Source organism: Pelophylax lessonae (assembly GCF_965119305.1).
Source record: "Pelophylax lessonae genome assembly, chromosome: 4".
Taxonomy (NCBI): Eukaryota; Metazoa; Chordata; class Amphibia; order Anura; family Ranidae; genus Pelophylax; species Pelophylax lessonae.
In genome coordinates this window covers 583,347,945-583,373,100 of record NC_138771.1, presented here as the reverse complement: position 1 = coordinate 583,373,100, position 25,156 = coordinate 583,347,945, and the positions used below count along the sequence as shown (strand labels likewise).

The following is a 25,156-nucleotide window of genomic DNA, read 5'->3' as shown; positions in this document are numbered from 1 at the left end:
GCGAGCGGCTGCATGCACTGTAAATATCTCCTAAACCGTGCCGGTTTAGGAGATATTATTTGTACATACAGGTAAGCCTTATTATAGGCTTACCTGTAGGTAAAAGTGTCAAAAAGCGGGATACTACCGCTTTAAAGCTAGTGAAAACCCAAAATTCAGTAGCTCAGAAAATAGAATATTACATAAGACCAATAAAGAAAAGGATTTTTAAAACAGAAATGTTGACTTACTGAAAAGTATGTCCATGTACCGTATAGTATGGACTCAATACTTGGTCAGGGCTCCTTTTGCATAACCTACTGCGTCAATGTGGCGTGTGTTGGAGGTGACCAGCCTTTGGCACTGCTCAGGTGTTATGGAAGCCCAGGTTTCTTTGATAGAGGCCTTTAGCTTGTCTGTATTGCTGGGTCTGATGTCTCTCATCTTCTACTTGACAATACCCCACAGATTCTCTATGGGGTTTAGGTCAGGCAAGTTTGCTGGCCAATCAAGCACAGTAATATCATGACCATTAAACCAGGTATTGGTACATTTGGCAGTGTGGGCAGGATTCCTGTCCTGCTGGAAAGTGAAATTAACATCTCCATAAAGCTGGTCAGCAGAGGGAAGTATGAAGTGCTCTAGAATTTCCAGGTAGAGGGCTGCACTGAACTTGAGCTTGATAAAACACAGTGGACCAACACCAGCAGATGGCATGGCTCCCCAAATCATCACTGACTGCGGAAACTTCACACTGGACCTCAAGCAAGGTTTCTGTGCCTCTCCACTCTTCCTCCAGACTCTGGGACCTTCATTTCCAAATGAAATGCAAGATTTTCCACAGTCTGTGATGCTGGTGTTGGTCCACTGTGTTTTATCAAGTCCAAAGTCAGCGCAGCCCTCTACCAGGAAATTCTAGAGCACTTCATGTTTCCCTCTGCTTACCAGCTTTATGGAGATGCCAATTTAATTTTCCAGCAGGACTTGTTACCTGCCCACACTGCCAAAAGTAACAATACCTGGTTTATTGAACATGGTATCATTGGCTATCAAACTCACCTGACCTGAACCCCCTAGAGAATCTGTGGGGTATTGTCAGGAGAAAGATGAGAGACACCAGACCCAACAATGCAGATGAGCTGAATGCCACTATTAAAGAAACCTGGGCTTCCATAACACAAATCAGTAGTGCCACAGGCTGATCGCCAGTAAGCCAACATTTCTGTATTAAGAATCTTTTTTTTTTTAATTGGTGTTATGTAATAATCTTATTCTCTGAGATACTGAATTTTGGGTTTTCACTAGCTGTAAGCCATAATCATCAAAATTAAAAGAAAGAAATGCTTGAAATACATTATTCTGTGTGTACGCAGCTATATAAAATATATAAGTTCCACTTTTTGAATTGAATTACTGAAATAAATAAACTTTTTGATGATATTTTAATTTTATGAGATGCACCTGTATATTTCCTGCAGATAGAATACAACTTTTACACTGTTTTGCCCTTGTGGCCTGCTTTGTGGCCTGGGAAGTCACTGAGTTTATTGGCCAAAGAGCATATACAACAGCTTAACCAGAAGAGGTAAGCTGGGTAAATATCCATGTACGAATGCCACGACAATGTGAGAAAACGTTTGTAGGCGTGACAAGATCGCACTTGTGATTACAAACCCGTCCAGTCACAGATGCTGCCTTGTGACAGCTCTACATGAAGCCTTCACAAATTTGATGGAACCTCACAAACTTGTATCAGAGAGAGAAAACACAATGACTTGGTCACCTTACACAATATTTTGTATTCAAGATTACATTAATAAACTATGGTGTCTCATTTCTCTCTTCTGCATTATGATCCATCTATTCCTGGACCTCAGGAAAGTCTGGAGTATCAGATGTTAGCTCATTGGCACTGAAGTCAGGGGGTGCTGCTTGCAAAGTTGCATTGCTTTCCTTAGAGCCACTGAAGATTTGTACCAGCAGATCAGTGGCTGCAGTGTGAGAGGGTTCCTGGAAGCCAACTATGAAAAGAAGATTGTAGTATGCAGTAGGCTGTGAGCATAAGATCCTGAAAGACAGGCAGAGATTACACATAAAATATGAAGGTTTAGGAAGATAGATTATAATAATTTACCCCTAATAATCCCTACAATTTAAAAATACAACATCATGCAGAAAAACTTCTAAATGGCAAGAGCTTATTTAAAGGGATTGTAAATGATCACCTTGTAAAACAACCCATTCAGTTTAAAAAATAAATGAGAGGCAAAACATTTGTGTATAGATATAAAATAACCATTATAAAATACATGTTTCCCCTTTTTTATAAGGCCTCATGCACACTGCTGCTGTTAACCACTTAAGCCCCGGAAGATTTTACCCCCTTCCTGACCAGGGCCTATTTTGCGATTCGGCACTGCGTGACTTTAACGGACAATTGCGCGGTCGTGCGACGCTGTACCTAAACGAATTTGACGTCCTTTTTTTCCCACAAACAGAGCTTTCTTTTGGTGGTATTTGATCACCTGTGCAATTTTTTGATCATGTGCTATAAACAAAAAAAGAGCGTCAATTTTGCAAAAATAACAATATTATTCACATTTTTTATATGAAATCCCCCCCCCCAAAAAAAAATTTAAAAATCAAAATTTTTTAACATTTTCGGCCAATTTGTTTTATGCTACATATGTTTGGTAAAAAAAAACGCAAAAAGCGTATTTTGATTGGTTTGCGCAAAAGTTTACTAACAAAGGGAAAGATTTTTGTCATTTTTGTTGTTTTTTTTTTTAACGCGTAATGGCGGCAATCTGCGATTTTTTTGCGGTACTGCGACATTGCGGCGGACAGATCGGACCCTTAACTGACATTTTTGACACTTTTGGGGTTACCAGTGACATTTCTACAGTAATCAGTGCTATACATATGCACTGTTACTGTAAAATTACACTGGCAGTGAAGGGGTTAACTTTATTTGAGAGGGAGGGGCTGTGTGTGTCCCTAGGGGCGTAATTCTAACTGTGATTGGCTGTGGCTTGAGCTGTAGGAACAATGATCAACAGTCCTACATAGTAGAACCGTATGATCATTGTTTCTACACAGGGGAGAATGACAGGCGGCTTGTTTACACTAGCCACCTGCCTTTCTCCCTCTCCCCCGACGATCGCAGAGTGACCGGGCACACGCGCGGGGGGTCCCGTGACCGCGCGGGAGCGGGAGCGCGCCGCCGGCGGCTCGCGCTCGCTCCCCAGAGCCTCACAGGCTAGTGACGTATATATACGTCACTTTGCCTGTGAGGGGCTGACCGCCGCAGTATATGTACTTGCGGCGGTCGGCAAGTGGTTAACCACTTGTCGACCGCCCGCCACAGATTTACTGCGGCAGGCAGCCGCTCCTGGGCGTAACGACGTAGCTGTACGTCGCTCGCTCTCAGGAGGCTAGGGGGCGAGCGCCCCCGCTCGTCAGCCGGGGAGCCAGTGAGTGTGTCAAGTGGCTCAAATTGCCACCTGACACCGGCGATCTCCCCCCACTGACAGAGAAGGACGGACTGCTGAGATGATCACAGAGACTATGTGATCCTGCTATATAGGATGCCTCTATGGTCATCTCACAAGCCCACCCCACAGTTAGAATCACTCCCTTAGGGTCACATTTAACCCCTTGATCACCAACACTGTTAACCCCTTCCCTGCCAATGGCATTATTACAGGAACAGTGCATATTTTTAGCAATGATTACTGTAGTAATGTCACTGTTACCCCCAAAAGTGTCAAAAATGTAAGTTAGGAGTCCGATCTGTCCGCCGCAATGTCGCAGTCCCACAAAAAAATCGCAGATCGCCGTCATTACTAGTAAAAAAAAAAAAAAAACAATAAAAATGACATAAATCTTTCCCTTAGTTAGTAGACGCAATAACTTTTGCGCAAACCAATCAAAATACGCTTATTGCGATTTTTTTTACCAAAAATATGTAGCAGAAAACAAATTGGCCTAAAATTTTAAAAAAATTTGATTTTTACATTTTTCTTGGGAATGTTATATAGCAGAAAGTAAAAAATATTGTTTTTTTTTTCAAAATTGTCGCTCTTTTTTTGTTAATAGCGCAAAAAATAAAAATGGCACAGGGGATCAAATACAGCCAAAAGAAAGCTCTGTTTGCGGAGAAAAAAGGACATTAATTTTATTTGGGTACAGTGTTGCAATTGTCCGTTAAAGTAACGCAGTGCCGAATCGCAAATTAGGGCCTGGTCATTAAGGGGGCAAATCCTTCCGGTCTTAAAGTGGTTAAAGGGTAACTCCACTTTCATGGGGGAAAAAATACCAAATAAAGAAAAAAACAATATAACGTATACAATTGCGACACAAATCATATTATAATTGAATGTTATTAAAAATGACCTTTCCTTTTCAATCTGCAGCTGTTGTAAATTTCTGAAAATACAATGCAATATGGCCGCCTGGAGCTGTTCTGTACACAGAATGTATACTGACCACACCCCAGAAACATAATTTCCTACTTGTGTGATTGGCTCACCAATTTTCCCAGAAGTCTGCACTAAGATACAAGTCAGATTTCTGGCATCCCCTGCAACAAAAATGTCATTTTTGGTAAGATACTCCCAATTGGAACACGTCTAAAGGGCTGCAGGCCCAGCAGCTTTCCTCATTAGAGCCCTGCAGCTGCCACAGCTGATAGATTATTATGAAACCACTCCCATTTGACCTACTCAGCACAGAGGCACAGAGGACAAACAATGATTTCTTCAGAATTACAAAAGGTAGGAATCTGCAACAACGTTTGTTTAAATCATTGTTATGTACAGAGATCACCCAGATGGGAAAGTTTTTTCTCAACAAAAGTGGAGTTACACTTTAAAGGATAAGTCCAGTCAAAACCTAACTAATGCTAAACCTGCTCTGTGCCACATTCTAAGACTATTCTATCCAACCCTGTAAAGCAAAAATCACTGTACTTACCTTTTCTACACCCAATCTGATCCGGGCTCCTGCAACGGAAGGTCTGTGCAGGAGAGGACTGACAATGGCTGTGAATGGGAAGTGTCGTCACCCATAGAGTTACTATGGGACTTCCGTTGTTGAGTTCCTCTCCTGCACCCGCCTCCACACTAGCCGCTGCTGATAGCTCAGTGTGGGACCGGATCAGATCGGGTGTAGAAAAGGTAAGCACAGTGATTTTTACTTTACAGGGTTAGATAGAATATGTAATAAAATGAACCCGCGCCTTTAAGGAGCAGCGAACTCAAAACACCTGGAATGTAAAAACAATATATACAAAAAGAGTCGCGCTAAATTACAATGATGTGTTCTCTCATATATGGACCTCCCAAGCCTCAAAATGAATGATGAGAAAGAGCACAATAGACACTTGATGGCATCAGCAATCAGCGTTACGCCCCCTTGATAACGTCTATGGACGAAAAGCTTCGGGAGGAGCCGTATCCACGTCTCACGTCACACCCGAATACCGGAAGTGCCTGCCCTGTTCCTTGGTGTCATCTATCATGCTACAGGCTCTTATTGTTCACCTATGGGTGAGTGTATTTCTATTTTAATAAATTTAGTTTCAAGCAGTATTATGCTATGGGCTTGCTTCGTTTTGTATCCTATGTTATACAGTCGATCCAGCCTATTCCAGTTGATTTGGAGATCTACCTTGGTGGTCTTTTCCCTTGTGTATATCAGAAGTCTACTGGAGCTGTTTTGCTGGATACAGGTGGTAGTAGTCCTCTAACTACTCACTGCTTAATTCCTCCCATCCTCTGGTAAGAGGCTTCATGTGGTGGAGGGTTTCACGGAGTGTTTTTTTGTGTCATCCTAACACACACCAGGGTGGATATCTTTACATCGCATCACCTCTATGAACTAATACTGTTCTTTTGAACTTAGAGTGGACTTTATATCTCTCTTTGATTCATTGCTGATGCCATCAAGTGTCTATTGTGCTCTTTCTCAGCATTGATTTTGAGGCTTGGGAGGTCCATATATGAGAGAACACATCATTGTAATTTAGCGCGACTCTTTTTGTATATATTGTTTTTAGATAGAATAGTCTTAGAATGTGGCACAGAGCAGGTTTAGCGATAGTTGGGTTTTGACTGGACTTACCCTTTAAACTCCCCTCTATGTTATCCTATGTGTCCATGCACACATGGGTATTTTTAGCAGTTTATTAGCAGAGAAGTTTATGGGATGTTGTCTGAACACCCAAAACCCAATTGTGTTCAAGAGCAGTTCTTCTGACCACAAAAAGTGCTGAACGCTGAAAAACGTGCATAAACACTGGCTAAAATCTAGGCACGTTTAGCACTTCAGCATTTATTTATTTCAATGGGAACACCAGGGATTTCACATATAGGAAGCAATACAAAGAGAACACGAGACTTTCTCATACAGGTACATGGTACAGCAGGCACATATTATGAATATGAAGTGTTGGGGTAATAAACACTTTAAAGTAGAATTATAGGCAAAACTTTTTTTTCATTTCGGATAGAACAAGTATTATACCCACTGGAAGATTTTTTTTTTTTTTGGCCATCTGTGTCCCATTGCAGAGATTATACATAACTTCCTCTTCCATAGCCAAACAGGAAACTAGAGGACCCCCAGGTCACCAGTACTAGTGCCCCCATTGGAAGATTTCCCCCCTTATTACTTTTCTGGGGACAACCTAAGTGCCCATTCAGACTGGCGCGACACGACTTGCTGGGGCGACCTGTGAAGTCGCGGTGCACGCGCGACTTGCAGGGACTTCATATAATTGAAGTCAATGCAAGTCGCCTCCAGGTCGCCCCAAAGTAGTACAGGACCCTTTTTCTAAGTCGGAGCAACTTGTGTCGCTCCTAGTAGAACGGGTCCTGTACTACTCAATGGCGAGCGACCGACCGCGACTTGTCAGGCGACCAAGTCGCCTGACAAGTCGCGCTAGTGTGAATGGACCCTAAAGGTTTTCTTTACTTTCCCTTTCAATGATAATGGTAAACAAGACAAAGAGAGAGTGGATCTCCCTAACTGGGCCACAGACAGCAATACAAACTGACAGGGGTTCTAATCCCGCTCCCCTCTATCCAAAATTAACAAATAGTTTTAACTTTAGTTATACTTTTAATTGGCCAATGAATATTGTGCAAAATCTAAGCTAAAAATATTAAGCTTTGTTTAACAGGCTTAACTGTGATTGACAAGAGAGTGATACTGAACCCCTCTGAGAACATTGGCAGTAACTGGGTCTGATTCTTGATCAAAGTCTTGGTGATAATAGGGATCCTTTTTCTAGATGGGGCTTTGGAAGCTACCTGAAAAAAGACTCTAATTCTTGTGGCTATCACTGATGTCTCTGTTTTTTCTTAGTGATTTTCAAATTGTGGGATCGAAGGCAAGATTGAAACTAGAGGCCTTTAAATGCCTACAAATTACATACTCAATACAATGATTTTATGTAGCCTGAAACTCAAAGCCTCCACCGAATTGCCTCTAGAGTACCTCTACTTTTGTTGAGAAAAAAACATTCCCCACTGGGTGTTCAATGTATATACAGTATCTCACAAAAGTGAGTACACCCCTCACATTTTTGTGCGTATTTTATTATATCTTTTCATGTGACAACACTGAAGAAATGACACTTTGCTACAATGTAAAGTAGTGAGTGTGCAGCTTGTATAACAATGTAAATTTTCTGTCCCCTCAAAATAACTCAACACACAGCCATTAATGTCAAAACTGCTGGCAACAAAAGTGAGTACACCCCAAAGTAAAAATGTCTAAATTAGGCCAAAAGTGTCAATATTTTGTGTGGCCACCATTATTTTCCAACACTGCCTTAACCCTCTTGGGCATGGAATTCACCAGAGCTTCACAGGTTGCCACTGGAGTCCTCTTCTACTCCTCCATGTACAGAACACCTCCAGGTAGTGATATTGCATTGCATTTACAGATAACTATGGTCGTGCTAATTAAAAGGAAATGTAATTTGTAATAACATTCAATTACAATATGACTTTTGTTGTAGTTTTTTTTATTTGCTATTCCCCCCCCCCCCCCCCACACAAAAGTGGAGTTACCCTTCAAGTTGGCCACGTTGTGTACCTTGTGATAGACACGGCAAATAATTGTAAGCTAAAGGCCATTTTATAGCAAATTGCCAATGCCGTCCTCACCAGGACTCTATATCTGCATCTTCTGTTGGATCCAGGGCACTCCATTGTCCTATGGACCATACCATCTGTTTCTCAGATTCAGAGGGACCAGGTGCATAGATAGGTTTAGATACTCTCATTATCGTTTCTTCACTACAGCATAAGAAATAACTGTGAAGAAAGGCAGAAAGATTAAGGTGGACCAGTAATGAAATGTTTCCATAAAGATAGGTGCATGGTTTATAAATACAATGTCATACTATTGGGTAGTGATCATGTTTCCTTCAGCACTCCCTTTCGTGACCTCAACGTTCCAACGCAGTCTCTTGAAGAGGTTAGGCAGAGCTGGAGAGTATGGTGCTTGGCTGAAATATCGGAAGATTGATATTTGATAGCTGCCTCCAAGACAGAAGCTCCCACACAGGACAGCGGGCATACTGGGGGGACAGACAGCAAAGCACGCATTTAGCACTGCAATTCTTTGCATACTTTTTATTAATTTTTTATTTTAATAAAGTCTTTACCTTTTGTACAATAGGGAAACAATAGCGTGTTTAATGACGAAATGTTTCTTTTTTATGTTATAGTATATCAGAAAGAGATTTGTCTTTTAAACTTAAATGCATAATATTTCCGTGCATTTTAGATCCTCCCTTTACTGACTAATTGTATGTCAAGGAGTGTACAGTTCTGCTCAACAAATGCTGCGCTGAAATCAGCCAGCCACCTAGCAATCTATTGTTATTATTAGTCAGTCCAGGGCAGACTAAAGCTGGCTTTAGATGGATCGAAATTTGGCCAGTTCAGCAGGGGTCGGCTAAATTTCAATCCATCTATGGCCATTCGCACTAGAGAGAAGTAGAACGAGAGAGCGGAAAAATGTTTTCTCGATCAGCGGGCTGTGGACAATCAATTGCAGCGCTGATCAGTATATTCTGACAGCAGAGGAGTCACCACTGTCAGAATATAATAGCACAGCGGGGATGACTCCTCCATCCCCCTCACTTGTGTCGATAGGGTAATCTGTTCATCAGCCTGTTGGCTGATTGGAAAAAAAAGAATAATCTATGGCCAGCCTAATAGACTTGCATTGCAAAAGAAAAACATTAAAGTACAATCACTGTGCAGTACTTGGAAGCACAGCCTGAAATTGTGATGACAAAAATAAGTTTGCCCCATGTACAGACATATACAGTATAGTAAAAGCATTATCAGTCCTACTAGAATATGAACTGTCAGTCCCAGATCTAATATAGTGAGTATTGTCAGTCCTGGGTATAATGGCAAGTATACTCTCAGTCCAAGGTATAGTGAAATATGTAGAGTCATGTTTAGGTATACTGCATTTTATATGGTCAGTCCCTGATATAATGCAATATCTAAGATCAATCCCAGGTATAGTGAAATATGTGTCTTCCATCCCAATTATAGTGACATGGGTATTGCCAGTATCCAGTATAGTGGATTGTGTAGAGTCACGTAAGTAGAAAAATTGAGGATTATATTGTGGATGCAGGGCATCATGGGCTTGCACCATGGCAACCTTCATTCACTGTGTGATTGTCATGGGAACTGATGGATACTGGACCCTCTGTATCATCTGAATATTGGAAATATCTTAATATTGGAGGGCCCTAAAAAGGGCAGAGGGACAGAATCTAAGTGTAGGCAATCAGATCTTCACCAGAGCTTCCGGTAAGGAATGTTGGACTCTACTAAAAGGTATACCGGGTTAAGGCCCACAAGCAGCTGACCTGAGGTTAGTAACAGAGCATGATACAAAGTTGACAGGCAGATACAGAAAGAGGAGCAGGCCAAAGGTCATAGCAAGTAGTGAATGAGCGTAGTCAATACAAATACGAAGTCAATGACCAAAGAAGTACGAATGTAGAAGCATAGGAGCTAACACAGACTTGTTAGCTAGGAATTAAATAAACCCAATGTAAAGGCAATTTGTTTTGGCTTGAGCAAAGCTAAATAGTAAGGTTGATTGTGGATGCCATAGGTGAAATCTACACCTCCCAACCCTGTGGATCAAAGCAGGCTGCAGTGTAAAGTAATAAATATTACAAAGTGATAGAACTACAGAGTTGCAGATTAACTTTGCTGTTGATCTGTGACAACAATGGGGCAGAGAGTGGCATTGATGTCATCACATCACATCATCAAGACTGAGAAAACTGAGGAAGGAAAAGGACCCAGTGAGTCATGTGACCAACCGGAAGATTATGGATAAAGATAAGTAAAAGCATAACATACATACTGAGGGGATTAGTAGGAAAGGGAGGAGAGCTAAGCCCAAAGTTTGGCTTTAAAAAACAGAGACAGCTTTTCATTGTTGAACTCCTCCTGACTTCACTATAAATTCTGAAATTAATTTCCTCTCTCTAGTGGATTTCTGTGCTATGTCTTTATTCCAAAATTGGTGTAAATTGAGCCTCTTCAAATATTTAGCAATTCACTCACCCTTCCGGGTCTGTATCATCCAGAGAGATGAGGCCAAATGAGCTGTACAGAAGAGACAGATGTTCCAGATGTTTCATCAGAAGCTCAGACATATCCAGGAGCTAAAGAAAGACATTTAGAAACTTTTAACTCAATGTTTCTACATACTGTGCGACCACAAGTTTCAGCATCTCCAAGAAGCATCTGCACCGCTACCAAAACACATCTGGGGAAAGTATACTAAACTTAATGTTCTGAATTTTTATCAGTTTTAAAGAGTTAGTCTAATTCATGGGTGTCCAACCTTTTGGCTTCTCTGGGCCACATTAAGTGTAGAGAAATTTTCTCGGGCCGCAAAATATATACTATAGTTAAGGTATATAAGTAATAAAATGCCGCCGCACCATTCCCGCCCCGCTACACCCCCCGTACTAATTTAGCACAACTAGAGGATGATCAAATGAAATGGAATCAGTATAAAGAGGTTTACTTCTTCTGAGAGATATTAAAGGAACACTCTAACCACCATGACCACTTCAGTGATTTGAAGTGGTCATGGTGGTAGGAGTCAGAAACACTGCACATGCTCACCCCCCCCCCCCTCCGAGGCAGCCTCTGCCTACCGTTAGTTGGAAGCCACTGTGGCCATGCCCCCAACCCAACTTCCTTCCTCCCTAGCAAAAAAAAAAAAATTGTCAGGGGGCACTGGGCCGCATTGCCTGGGGTTCCGGGCCGCATGTGGCCCCCGGGCCGCAGGTTGGACATGCCTGCTCTAATTAAATCTGTTATGGCCAACAACAAGTGTGATGACCAGTGTTTTTCAGCACTGGACGAACTATTATTTTCTAGGTGTCTTGTCCACACCGCAACGCTGCCTTCAGGTGGGTTGTAAAAAAAAAAAAAAGAAATGCTGAAGTTCGAAGTTCCACTGATGTCAGTGCCAGCAGCTGAGGTAAATAAAGGAGAATAAAATTTCATTGTGAGATTTAAAAAATAAGGCAAAAGGTTTTTGACAATGTCATTGACCAAGTATAGCCATAACCATATCTGGTTAATGACATCACTGGGTGTACCCCACCCCTTTGTTTATTGGCAGGGACCAGACCTGTCATTTACAACAAGTGTACAATGTGATTGGATATGCCCATCGGTTTATTCTTTCAGAGAATTAGCTGGCATCCTTTATCATGATTCACAAGGAACTGCATCACTGGACTACTTAATTGACAATAGATTTATATTATGGGACTTTTTTGTGTGATTTTATTTTTTTAATAAAGGACTTGTCAAAAAATGAGTGTCTTCTTTTACTATTTTTTTTTTTTTTGTGAATAAATAGGGGCACCATTACTTTATCACCTAGACTTAGAGGGTGGAGCTGGTATCTGGGGACCCCACTCATTTTTTAAAAGGTGCTTCCAGATTCCATTAAGCCTGCTACCTGGAGACCTCCATGAACAGCAAGGGCCTTCTCCCCATCAACACTGGCAAGCTACCCCCAACATATTGAGGGCATTTGGCCTGGTAAAGTTCAGGAGGGGGGCCACATGCTTGTTTCTCCCTTCCTTTCTTGGTCTCCCAGGCTGTATGCTAGAATAAAAGCCCGGTATACATTTTATTATTTTTTTGGAAGGGGGGTCCACGCTTTTTACAGGGAGTTTTCCCTTAAAATCCATGCCAGATTTAAAAGGAGTTTTGCATTATTAACGTTGCCCTTTAAGCAATAATAAAAATTGCTGCTCCCTGCCTAACCTATTGAGGATTTTTTTTTCTTTGGTAAATGTTCCCCAGGGCAGTGCCCAGCCCCTATGCAGTTTTTACAGTTTTTACAATTTCCATGCCTATTAGCTGAGACAAAAGAGTTTGGATTCAGCACCAGACCTTTGGTAAGGTTCACCCAAACCAGACACATTCAGCTCATCCTTACTGGTAAAATGCAATATTCAATTTTTTTGCTGTAGGGTTTAGATACACTTTTTTTTACAAACAAGGTTGCTCTTTATTGAAGAAAATCAAATGAATACAGTATACAACAAGTGTGTAGCCAATGGCCACCATGAGAACAGTCAGGAGGAAACATTTCCAGAAAAACAGTAAAAATAAACGATGCATAGGAAGGCTCGGTGGGAGCACAATACAGTTTAGATACACTTTAATGCAGGCATTTTAATAGTGCATCTACCCACACCAAGTCCTTTTGCTGATAGTCTGAAGAACACATTCCAACCTGCCTGGGAACTACTTTTAACCCAACTGTCAATGCAGAACAACATGGTGGAGGGTGTTACAATGCACAGGCTTCAGAACTGAACATATTAGTTATAAAACCTTTGCAGAGCTGTAGTATGGTTGAAGTGGATTGTAGTAAACACAAATACAGAATATCTAAGTGGGCTTTCTGCCTTTAGCACAGCAGCAGGCAATTGGTAATTTTTCTGCTAAAGTTCCCCATAGGCGGCTTGGATTTTGGCTGGTTCCTGCTGAATCAGCTCAAATGCAAGCCGTATGCACCTTGTCAGAAGCAGATTTAAAAATCAACTGAGTCAGGTGCAAAAATTATTGAACAATGTCACTTCCCTTCCACTGTAAACCCTGCCCTGTAGGTGGAGAGAGAAGTCTCCCCTAGTAATTAAAGGATGAAAAGGATTTAGTTGCACAGGCTATTGCAGGAGAGAACCCAAAGATGTAGAGAATGAGAGCTGTGTGTGGGTTCTCCCTTCAGAGGTGAGGCCTAACCTGAAGTTGTTGGCTATGACCATGGAATAAGCTCAAGAAGTCTTTGCCCGTGTGTGCGGCATTGTGGTCTGCATGGAAAATGGGGTGGAAACTGTATGGATAATGTTGCCCCAGGATAGCCCTAAATACACAGTGCCTGTATCATATGAGATGTAGTCACTATTCAGGTATTTAGGCAGTCACAGGAGTCACTATGGCCTCAATTCTTTAACTAGTATGAGAGATTCCTCCATCCATGTTGTGAGTGTGGAAAGGGGGGGGAATCAACTGATTTTCTCTCATTCAGCCCACAGGCAACCATTTATAGTGGCCTTAAGGGGGATGATCCCCTAATTTATACCCTTATAAAGGGAAAAGATGCAACTAAATGTTTGGGCTTTTAATTTTATGACAGACACCAGAGGGAACCTGGAACAGTGATTTCACCAGTAAAAGTAGTATGTCAGACTAGTAAAGTCCATCATCAGCAGGACTGGTTCTTGCTAGCTCTGTGTTCTAGTACGGATGTAAAACAAGTAAAGGTCTCATCTTGCTTTTTTCTTGTGAAGTTTGGGTAGCAAATACCTGTAATTTATGGCTCCTACCACAGTCAGATCCTATGGAGGGATAAGTAGGTGCCCATAAAGTCCATCATCAGCAGAACTGGTTTTTGCCAATTCTGTAATGTTCTAGTAATACGGATGTGGTACGGGTAGAGGTCTCTCCCCCCTATTTTTCTTGTAATGTTTGGGTAGCAAATACCTGTAATTTATAATTCATGGATCCTACCACAGTCAACCCCCCCCCCCAATCCTACGGAGGAATCAGTAGGTGCCAATAAAGTCCATCATCAGCAGAACTGGTTGCCATTTCTATAATGTTCTTGTCATGGGTCTGCCACCTAAGGGTTAACTTAGTGCAGACTAATTGCAATGATTGGTAACAGGCTGCCCTATTTAAACACCTCAAAAGCACTGTGTCATTGCTGTCTGATCTGCAGCTTTACTTTGAGTCTGTTCCTGTGCTTGTATTGATTCCTGTATTGACCTGGCTTGTCTGACTTCGTTGCTATCTCCAGTCCTGATCCCGGCTTGCTTTGACTCTGCTATACCTGCTTTCTGCCTGATATCCTGCTGCCAACCCCTGCCTGTACACTGACTACTCTCTGCCTGCTGCTTGAACTGTATCTGATTACCTGTGTCTGAAACCGGCTTGTCTGACCCTGCTCCAGTCTTTGCCCATCCAGCTCCTTCCAGTGCCTGGAGACGCTGTCCTGCATCCGCTGTGCATCCGCACCTCTTTACCTGCTTCTTCCTGCTGCTCAGCAATCCAGCCGCGTTCAGTGACTTATCAGCTACTCTTCTCAACTGCCAACAGAAGACCAGCGCAGGCACTCTTACCTCACTGCGCTCTTGCATCCACTGTTGCAACTCCAGTGGTGCCTGAGCCAGGGCTGTACGAGAGGTCTCCCTCTGCACGTCAGGCTCTGCTACAAGGTACGTGACAGTATCAGACAGCCATGTCTGAGCCTGCAAGAGGGACCTCTGCAATGGATGAGATCTGTCAACATCTCACAGCCCTCAACCAAGCCGTCAAGTCCCTGCAGGAAGGCTACGTCCAGCTGGATGAACGTGTGCAGTCTTTAGCCACCTCTGCAGGACCTATCACAGCTCCCTCTCCTGCTGCTGCACCAACGCTGACTACTACAGCACCCACTGTGATGATGCTACCACCTGAACCCAGGGTTCCTACACCTGAAAGGTTCTCGGGGGATCAAAGCAAATTCAGGGCATTTCGCAACGCATGCCAGTTATTCTTTGCCCTGCAACCCCGGACTTTCTCTCTGGAATCTACTAAAGTAGGATTCATTATCTCCTTACTTCAAGGGGAACCCCAAACCTGGGCCCACTGTCTGCTCGAGGAAAATAGTGCTCAGATTCATGCTATGTCCTCTTTCTTTGACGCAATGGCCCAGCTGTACGATGACCCCCAACGAACTGTCACCGCGGAGGCTGCTCTCCATGCGCTCCAGCAAGGCCGCAGAGCGGCTGAGGACTATGTCACGGACTTCAGACGCTGGAGCGCGGATACACAATGGAATGACGCAGCTCTGCGACACCAGTTCCGCCTTGGATTGTTGGAAGGTCTTAAAGATGAGTTAGCCCGGGTTGGAGTACCTAATACCTTGGAGGGCCTTATCACCCTGGCTATCCAGATTGACCGTCGGCTCCGTGAGCGTCGGTCAGAAAGATCTTCCCCGCAGTTTCGTCCTACATGGATGATGCCTAGAGCTCCAGTTCCTGCTCATCCTATGTTTACAACTTCAGCTCCAGCCAGTTCAAGTTCTATTAACCCTGCATCAGATGTCCCTGAACCCATGCAACTCGGGTTAATGCGTACTGCATTGTCTCCTGAAGGGCAACAACGCCGCCGACTAGGCAACCTATGTCTTTACTGCGGAGAAGCCGGCCACTATGTGAGGACCTGTCCTATTAAGATGCGTAAGTGTCCATCTGTCTTCCCTGCTAACCTGTCAACTTTATCTGCTAATGCAACTCACCTAGCTCTCCCACTCTCGTTCCAGCTTCCAAAAGGAACTATCTCAGTTAACGCTATTATTGACTCTGGAGCATGCAGTTGTTTCATTGACTTAAATTTTGCCACTCAGCAGCAAATTCCTCTGCGACCTAAGACTCAAGGACTTTCTGTCTACCTGGCAGATGGCTCATGTATTAGATCAGGACAAGTTACTCAGGAAACACCTCCGTTACCCGTGATTACTCCTACTAAACATAAGGAGTTATTGAGCCTGGATGCCATCTCTTCTCCATTATTTCCCATCATCTTGGGCCTACCTTGGCTTCAAGCCCATAACCCTCAGATTGATTGGAGTTCCGGAGAGGTCAGTTTCCAATCACGCTACTGTCAAAAACACTGCTTTTCTGAATTCCCTGACGCCTCATTGACTCTGTTATGCACGGATCCTGATTCCGAAATACACCAGTTGGTGCCTGAGGCCTATCATGGGTTTGTTGATGTTTTCAGCAAAAAGGGGGCTGACACTCTCCCTCCACATCGACCATATGACTGCCCGATTGAACTATTTCCCGGGGCAGAGATCCCCTTTGGGCGAATATTTCCACTCTCTGAACGCGAGCAAGAGGCCTTAAAGGAATATGTTGATGAAAATCTAAAGAAGGGATTCATCCGCCCATCTACTTCTCCTGCAGGGGCGGGAATTTTCTTTGTTACTAAGAAAGATCAGTCTCTGCGACCATGTGTGGATTACCGGGAATTAAATAAAATCACGGTTAAAAACCGCTATCCCCTTCCCCTCATGCCTGAATTATTCCAGAGATTAAGGTCCGCGACCATTTTTACCAAGTTGGACTTGCGAGGGGCCTATAACTTGGTCCGTATCCGCGAAGGAGATGAGTGGAAGACCGCCTTTCGTACCAGATTCGGCCACTTTGAATATCTGGTCATGCCCTTCGGCTTGTGCAATGCCCCTGCCACCTTCCAGCATCTTATAAATGATGTGTTCAGAGACTTTCTGGATATCTTTGTAGTCGTGTACTTAGATGACATCTTGATTTTTTTCTACGTCCCTTGACCTGCACCGAAGACATGTCAACCACGTTTTGGGCCGGCTCCGCCAACATGGACTGTATGCTAAACCCGAGAAATGTGAATTTGAGCAGCAGAGCATCCAGTTCTTGGGGTTGGTGATTTCCGCAGCAGGAATTAAGATGGACCCCCAAAAGGTTTCTGCTATATTGGACTGGCCTGCACCTACAGATAAGAAGGGGATACAACGTTTTGTGGGGTTTGCAAACTTTTACCGGAGATTCATTAAAGGCTTCTCTGCTATCATTACCCCAATCACGCAACTGACCAAACAGAACCTGCGGTTCTGCTGGAGCCCAGAGGCTCAAGACGCCTTCGAAACTTTAAAGAAATTATTCACTTCAGCCCCTATTCTCAGCCACCCTGATCCATTGCTTCCCTACATACTTGAAGTGGATGCCTCTGAAACAGCAGTAGGGGCAGTTGTTTCACAACGTCAGGGTCTTAAAGATTTAAAGCATCCTGTAGCCTTCTTTTCACGCAAACTCTCCCCAGCAGAAAAGAACTATGATGTAGGGGATCGAGAACTACTAGCCATCAAAACAGCTTTGGAGGAATGGAGGTACCTGTTGGAAGGCGCAGCACATCCCATATTAATATACACGGATCACAAAAATTTGGAGTACTTGAGGTCTGCCAAGCATCTAAAGCCTCGTCAAGCTCGATGGGCATTGTTCTTTTCTAGGTTTTCTTTCCATATAACATAAAAGTGTAGCGCTACAAAAAAAATGATAACCATAAAACTAATAGTAAATAAGTGTCCAAATGAATGAGTTCCTAATAATCACGATAGTGTATGAAAAAATGTCCAACTGAATTAATCTTCAATAAAAGTGAAGAAGACATAAATCCACAAGTGCAATGGTCCAAAAGAAAAGGGAGGAATTCTTCCCAGGGCACCAGGAGTGTATGAAGGAAAGGGGACACCTCTGTGATGGGATATGATAAGCAGCTTACCAAATTTCCATGGCTGCTCAGATTAGTGAGCTAGCCTCTCCCAGCTGTTAAATCCAAACCACTGAAGGTTGAAAGGTACTTTTTTAGCTCCAAGGAATCGCCACTTGAGATGTAGTAGGATCGGTATGGGATTGGCACTCATCAATAAATATCGTCAATCATACATGAATATGTGAAGAGAGGAGAGAGGCAACACACATAGCGTAATCCCATTTAAAACTTGTAGTCTTGTTTATTTAAAAGTTATACTCACAGTGTATCTTAACAAACAGGCATATCAATAGCGTTATCAGGGATGAGGATGCGGCGTCCCGCAAAACAGTCCCAGATGGTAGGTGATGGAGGCCGGCTAGTTTCAAGGGGCGTGTGGACGTTGCGTCTGGAGTCGCCAACGTTTCGTCTCAATAGACTTCGTCTGGGCGACTTCGTCTCACGCCCAGACGAAGTCTATTGAGACGAAACGTTGGCGACTCCAGACGCAACGTCCACACGCCCCTTGAAACTAGCCGGCCTCCATCACCTACCATCTGGGACTGTTTTGCGGGACGCCGCATCCTCATCCCTGATAACGCTATTGATATGCCTGTTTGTTAAGATACACTGTGAGTATAACTTTTAAATAAACAAGACTACAAGTTTTAAATGGGATTACGCTATGTGTGTTGCCTCTCTCCTCTCTTCACATATTCATGTATGATTGACGATATTTATTGATGAGTGCCAATCCCATACCGATCCTACTACATCTCAAGTGGCGATTCCTTGGAGCTAAAAAAGTACCTTTCAACCTTCAGTGGTTTGGATTTAACAGCTGGGAGAGGCTAGCTCACTAATCTGAGCAGCCATGGAAATTTGGTAAGCTGCTTATCATATCCCATCACAGAGGTGTCCCCTTTCCTTCATACACTCCTGGTGCCCTGGGAAGAATTCCTCCCTTTTCTTTTGGACCATTGCACTTGTGGATTTATGTCTTCTTCACTTTTATTGAAGATTAATTCAGTTGGACATTTTTTCATACACTATCGTGATTATTAGGAACTCATTCATTTGGACACTTATTTACTATTAGTTTTATGGTTATCATTTTTTTTGTAGCGCTACACTTTTATGTTATATTGCAATTTGAATCACTGTTGGTTGATTTTGTGTTGGCTGCTGATATTTATCATTTCCTTTTATTCATTATTATTAGCGCGGAAATATTTTTATATTTTTTCTTTCCATATAACCTACCGACCAGGATCAAAAAATATTAAGCCAGATGCTTTATCCCGCATGTATGATGACCCCAAGGAATCAGTAACCCCAGATTCCATCTTACCCGAAGGTAACTTCCTGATGATACAGTCTGACCTACTCTCACAGATAAAACTGGCCTCCGTGGGCATCTCTGGCCCTGCCAGAAACACTTTGTCGTCTAAGGAAGGGTTGTTGTGGCAGGAAGACCGGATTTTTGTGCCAGAAAATTTACGGGTGAATGTTTTAAAGCTACTTCACGATCACCCATTGGCAGGCCATTTCGGCATCCATAAGACTCTCGATTTGGTACGACGTACCTTCTGGTGGCCAGATCTGGAAGGGTTCTGCAAGAGATACGTGAGCTCATGTGCTGTCTGTATCCGAAACAAGACTGCAAGAAGCAGGGCTTGGGGTTTACTCAAGCCTTTGCCTGTCCCTGACAGGCCTTGGAAAATGATCTCTATGGATTTTGTAGTAGAACTTCCACCTTCTGAAGGTTGCACAGCAATCTTTGTAGTGGTCGATCGGTTATCTAAGATGGTCCATTTTCTGCCCTTAAAAAATACACCATCTGCCTTGGAAACAGCCCAAGTATTTATTAAAGAGATTGTTAGGTTGCATGGAATCCCTGCAAACATCGTGTCTGAGGTGTGCAGTTCACATCACGTTTCTGGAGGGCCTTATGTGGGGTACTGAAGATTGAATTATCCCTTTCCTCAGCTTATCACCCTCAAACTAATGGGCAAACAGAAAGGACTAACCAGACACTCGAACAGTACATTCGATGTTTCACTTCCTTCGTTCAAGAGGACTGGGTGTCTTTATTACCATTAGCAGAATTTGCTTATAATAATGCCAGTCACTCAGCTACAGGACAATCACCATTCTATGCCAATTATGGTTTTCACTTATCTTTTTTGCCCGATTTTATTCCAGAATCTACAGTTCCAGCTGTCCAGAGCACAGTGGACTTCCTCAAACGCAATAACCAAGTACTACAAGAAGCAGTAACAAAAGCCCAGGCAGACAACAAGAGAGCATTTGACAAGAAAAGAAGAGGGGAACTAAGTCTTCAGTTGGGCGATCAAGCATGGCTATCTACAGCAAACCTCAGACTGGCGTGTCCTTCGAAGAAACTTGCACCCAAGTTTATTGGTCCATTCCCGGTGAAGAGGAAATTGAACGAGGTATCGTATGAACTATCCTTACCTGACTCGTTTAAAATTCACCCTGTATTTCATGTGTCACTTCTGAAACCTGCAACACCAGATCCTTTTCCTAATAGGGGGGCGGGCCCACCTGAACCAGTGTTGGTTGATGGAGAAGAGGAATATGAGGTGGAAGCAGTGTTAGACTGCAGAAGGAGGAGGAACCAATTGCAGTATCTAATTAAATGGAGAGGTTATGGTCCTGAGGAGAACTCTTGGGAACCAGAATGTAATGTCCATGCCAGAGAGCTAGTTCGTGCCTTTTTCCGTGCCCATCCAGAAAAAGAAAACCAGCTAGGCATCCGGAGGCTGCCCGTCGGGAGGGGGCAATGTCATGGGTCTGCCACCTAAGGGTTAACTTAGTGCAGACTAATTGCAATGATTGGTAACAGGCTGCCCTATTTAAATACCTCAGAAGCACTGTGTCATTGCTGTCTGATCTGCAGCTTTACTTTGAGTCTGTTCCTGTGCTTGTATTGATTCCTGTATTGACCTGGCTTGTCTGACTTCGTTGCTATCTCCAGTCCTGATCCCGGCTTGCTTTGACTCTGCTATACCTGCTTCCTGCCTGATATCCTGCTGCCAACCCCTGCCTGTACACTGACTACTCTCTGCCTGCTGCTTGAACTGTATCTGATTACCTGTGTCTGAAACCGGCTTGTCTGACCCTGCTCCAGTCTTTGCCCATCCAGCTCCTTCCAGTGCCTGGAGACGCTGTCCTGCATCCGCTGTGCATCCGCTGTGCATCCGCACCTCTTTACCTGCTTCTTCCTGCTGCTCAGCAATCCAGCCGTGTTCAGTGACTTATCAGCTACTCTTCTCAACTGCCAACAGAAGACCAGCGCAGGCACTCTTACCTCACTGCGCTCTTGCATCCACTGTTGCAACTCCAGTGGTGCCTGAGCCAGGGCTGTACGAGAGGTCTCCCTCTGCACGTCAGGCTCTGCTACAAGGTACGTGACAGTTCTAGTATTATGGATGTGGTACGGGTAGAGGTCTCTCCCCCCTTTTTTTCTTATAACATTTGGGTAGCTGTTTCCTGTAATTTATAACCCCTACCACAATCACTCACCCCTGGATCCCACGGATGGATCAGTATGGTGCCAGTAAGGTCCATCATCAACAGGACTGGTTCTTGCTAACTCTGTATGTAAAGTTCTAGTATGTCAGCCCTTCTATTATTATTTTCCATCCCAGCAAGACTGTTAACATAGCTTTGAAGTTGGAGTTGACACAGGGCTGTCTACCCATCTTCATGCAGCAGCGCTGGCCCAATCACCTGACAGGTTCCCTTTAAATAAAGCAGGTAATCTGATTGGTTTACACAATTGTTTCCTTTTTGCTCCCATGTTATTTGCATAAATCCTTATCTTACCTGCCTCTTGAAGGTTTCAAGCTCTAGGTTTCCTTTGCTATATGTGCTTCTCACAACAGATTCCAGAAAGACCAGGAAAGGCTCACATTCTTTCATTAAAATGGGGAGGTCTGTAGAGTAGTGGTTTTCAGGTATTAGGTTGTTGCTGTAGAGAAATAATAATGCCACAATAAAAGGGATAAGAACACTTGTAATTAATGTAATCAGACTCCAATTTTGGTTTTGCGTTCCCCTTGAATGAAAACTGAACTCCAGCCAAACAGATAAGAGCACAGCAAACATATTCTATCTCAGTAAACTATGTTACCCAGAAAAATTTTGGGGTTCCATTCAGCCGTTTTTGTGATTCACATATCCCTGCCACCTGCATGTTGATGACAGATACATGTGTATTAAGTTTAAGCAAGAGAGGGGTCCAATTTGCTGTAAGGGAAAAATAAATAACTTCCTAATCGCCAAAGGTACTCATTGGATACATTGAATCACCATTCTACAATGTTATTTCATACTAATATTATAATATATAAAAACAAGAGAGGCACTGTAATAGGTGACACTGGCAGGCTGCAACTGTAAAATCACAATACAGTGTTAAAAATTAAATTTTTTTTAATTATTATTTTTTTTAACATTTTGTTTATTGGTCAACCTATAATAACAGTAAGGTAAAAAAGATTTAGGTAGACAAACTAGCCCCCTATTAATTTTGTTGCCTTTCCCTGGAATCTAGTTCAGGGACATCCTTTCTGTGAATTGGTGACCACAACTGAACTGCATACTTAAGATGAGGTCAAACTAGTGTTTTATCAAGGAGCAAAATTATTGAATATTCGCCAAAATAGATACCCTTTTTTTATGTACGTATAAGAGAATTTACCATGGAGGCTGGTGTAGTCTGCTTTCTCTATTGCTGGTGATGCTGATCCGTACTGGCAGTAGAGAGGAGAGGAAGTCAGGAGGAACATGGTTCCTTTATGGTTTCCTGTGTCACTGGGGGAGCTATCCAGTTGGATGCTGCCTTCCTATGTGACTCTGGTGGCCATCTTGGGACAGGCAGAGTTTATTTAAGACCCTCCCTGGCACCCGATCTTGATGCGCATTTCGTGTGCTGGTAGTGTAGGGACAGGTCACCCGTCTTGCAGGGACAGTGATTAGCAGCATAGGGACATGCCATCTTTCCTGCAAACCTATCCATTTGGGCACAGACCAGCCAGGCTGCATTCCGTCCCTCCAGACAGATGCTGTTGGCACATTTGAGACCACTCTCCTCTACACACCGCTGATATATGCTGTGAGTGTTCCCGGTCGGGTGCCCTCCCGTCGGGTTGTTTTGTATTATTGGACTCTGCATTAATACAAGTTATTTTCTCTTCAACTAGACTGCCTTTGCCACGCGCTGTACCTCCCCACATAGGACCCCAAAATTCTTACATTTTGCTGAATCATCCTGAGGAGCTCCTTTCAATGGGTATTTTACATGCATTATTTTGACCCTCCAAGTGCATAACTTTTTATTGTTTGGTATTAAACCTCATTTTCCATGTAGTGGCCCATCACTCGATTTTATCAAGCTCTTCCTGCAAGGTTGATAAATCTTATGCCAAGTTAGTACTGTGCACGATTTGTTATCATCAGCAAACAATGACATTAAACTCTTAATTCCTACCTATATATCAATATCATTAGTTAACAACTTATATAGCATTGGTCCCAAGACAGACACCTGGCGCACACTATTCACAACCTTAGTCCATTTATAGAATAGGCCATTTATCATTATCATCTGGACATATTTCTGAATACAGTTATCCATCCATGTACATAGGAGACAGCCTGGCTTGTTAAAATATTATTTACTATTCCATAGTAATTGTTATTTGTGGTGCCTTTGAAATTGTAAATGCAAACTGCCATGTTCATTTTCATACACAAAGCAAAAGAAAGTGTTTAGGTTGGCTTTCTCTTTGTCCCCAGTGATCACAGCTGATCTAATTTTAGAAGATTTACGTGATCACACCTCACTAGTAATATATTTAAATATTTTTTTTCAAGATGCAACTTCCTCTTTTTAGCAACTTGCCATTCATTTTGAATTATTGCCAACCTGATTTCCTTTTTACAGCTCTCACTGTATTCGTTGTAACTCTGAAATAATGAAGCAGTTCCTTCAGTTACATATTTTTAAAAATGCCCTTTCGCTTTGTAACCTGCTGTGCAGGCTTTTCTGATTCTTTTATAAGTATTGTCCCATTAAATTTGAAACAATCTAATTTATGTTTTCTGTCTTTTGATGGTGTAACATCCTGTCTTACACAGGAACTACAACCTAAATTTAGTTTTGATGGGTTGCGGTCAGCCCAGGCTGATTTATAAATTGGTTCTTCACTTGGTCTTACCCTAAACTCAATGTAGCTGTGGTTTCTCTCTGCTGCCAATAGATGTCATGGTACCCCTAGTCAGGGCTGCTGTTAGAAATCGCGGGGCCCCGTACAGACTACCTGGCAGGGCCCCCCCAAGAAAATATTAAAGATATATTTAGCTAAAATTACAGCAAAATCACTATTATCAGACACAAATATAACATAACTCGCATAAATCCTGCTAAATCTAAAAAAAAAAAAAACATGTTAAATAAAAAAGAAGATGAGATGAGAAAAATATACAGGCTGGGCAGTTGGAGCTCAGTGATCAGAGAGACAGAGGGAGAGAAACAAAGTTACAATTTACAAATAAACTCCTGAGCAGAGATAAGTGCTGGGTGGGGGGCCCACACAAGGGAGGGGGATTAGTGAGGGACAACTGTCTCTTTCTCAACAGATAAAAGCTGATAGCAGGGAGAGGGACAGATCAGATTCAGGTGCTGGAGGAAGATTTCTGTATTTGTTGTCCATCACTAATCCCCCTCTCTGTGTGGGCCCCCCTGTGTGCTCGGGCCCCCTACAAGAGGGCTGGTGGTCCCTCCCTATAAGCGGCCCTGCCCCTAGTAATAGTAAGAGATTCCACCGTGAAACTGAGTTATGAATATTTATATTTCCTCCAGCCAACCAGTAGGTGATTTATTACCACTGGTTCATGTTGGGGAAGGATATAAATATTTGGGGCAGGCCTTGTGATCTCTCTATTTCCTCAAGCTGTAGTCTGGGGTGGTGCTACATAGTTACATAGTAGGTGAGGTTGAATAAAGACAATAGTCCATCCAGTTCAACCTGTGTAGGTGTGCGTGGCTGTACTCATCTCACATACCCCTGAATGTTCTGATCCTTGAGATGTAAGTCTAAGAGTCTTTTGAAAGCCACCATACTACCCGCAGAAACCACCTCTTGTGGTAGAGAATTCCACAATCTTGTAGCCCTAACAGTAAAGAACCCCCCACGTTGCCTGAGGTTAAAACGCTTCTCCTCTAATCGCATTGTATGCCCTCGAGTCCTCATGCAATCCCTTCGAATGAACAGCTTTTT

General features: G+C 42.9%; 1 protein-coding gene across 1 annotated transcript in view; it reads right to left on the bottom strand.

The window, feature by feature from the left end:
* Positions 1 to 1,500: 1,500 nt before the first annotated feature.
* LOC309552800 (UPF0575 protein C19orf67 homolog) overlaps positions 1,501 to 25,156 on the bottom strand; it is a gene marked incomplete at its 5' end in the record, with an annotated part of 34,797 nt that continues 11,141 nt past the window's right edge. The window contains 5 exons of the mRNA XM_082253714.1: positions 1,501 to 2,047; positions 8,154 to 8,303; positions 8,393 to 8,569; positions 10,599 to 10,699; positions 21,699 to 21,843. Coding sequence (XP_082109840.1) covers positions 1,840 to 2,047; positions 8,154 to 8,303; positions 8,393 to 8,569; positions 10,599 to 10,699; positions 21,699 to 21,843 — 781 coding nt within the window. The 3' untranslated portion in view covers positions 1,501 to 1,839. The remainder of the gene's footprint in view (positions 2,048 to 8,153; positions 8,304 to 8,392; positions 8,570 to 10,598; positions 10,700 to 21,698; positions 21,844 to 25,156) is intronic.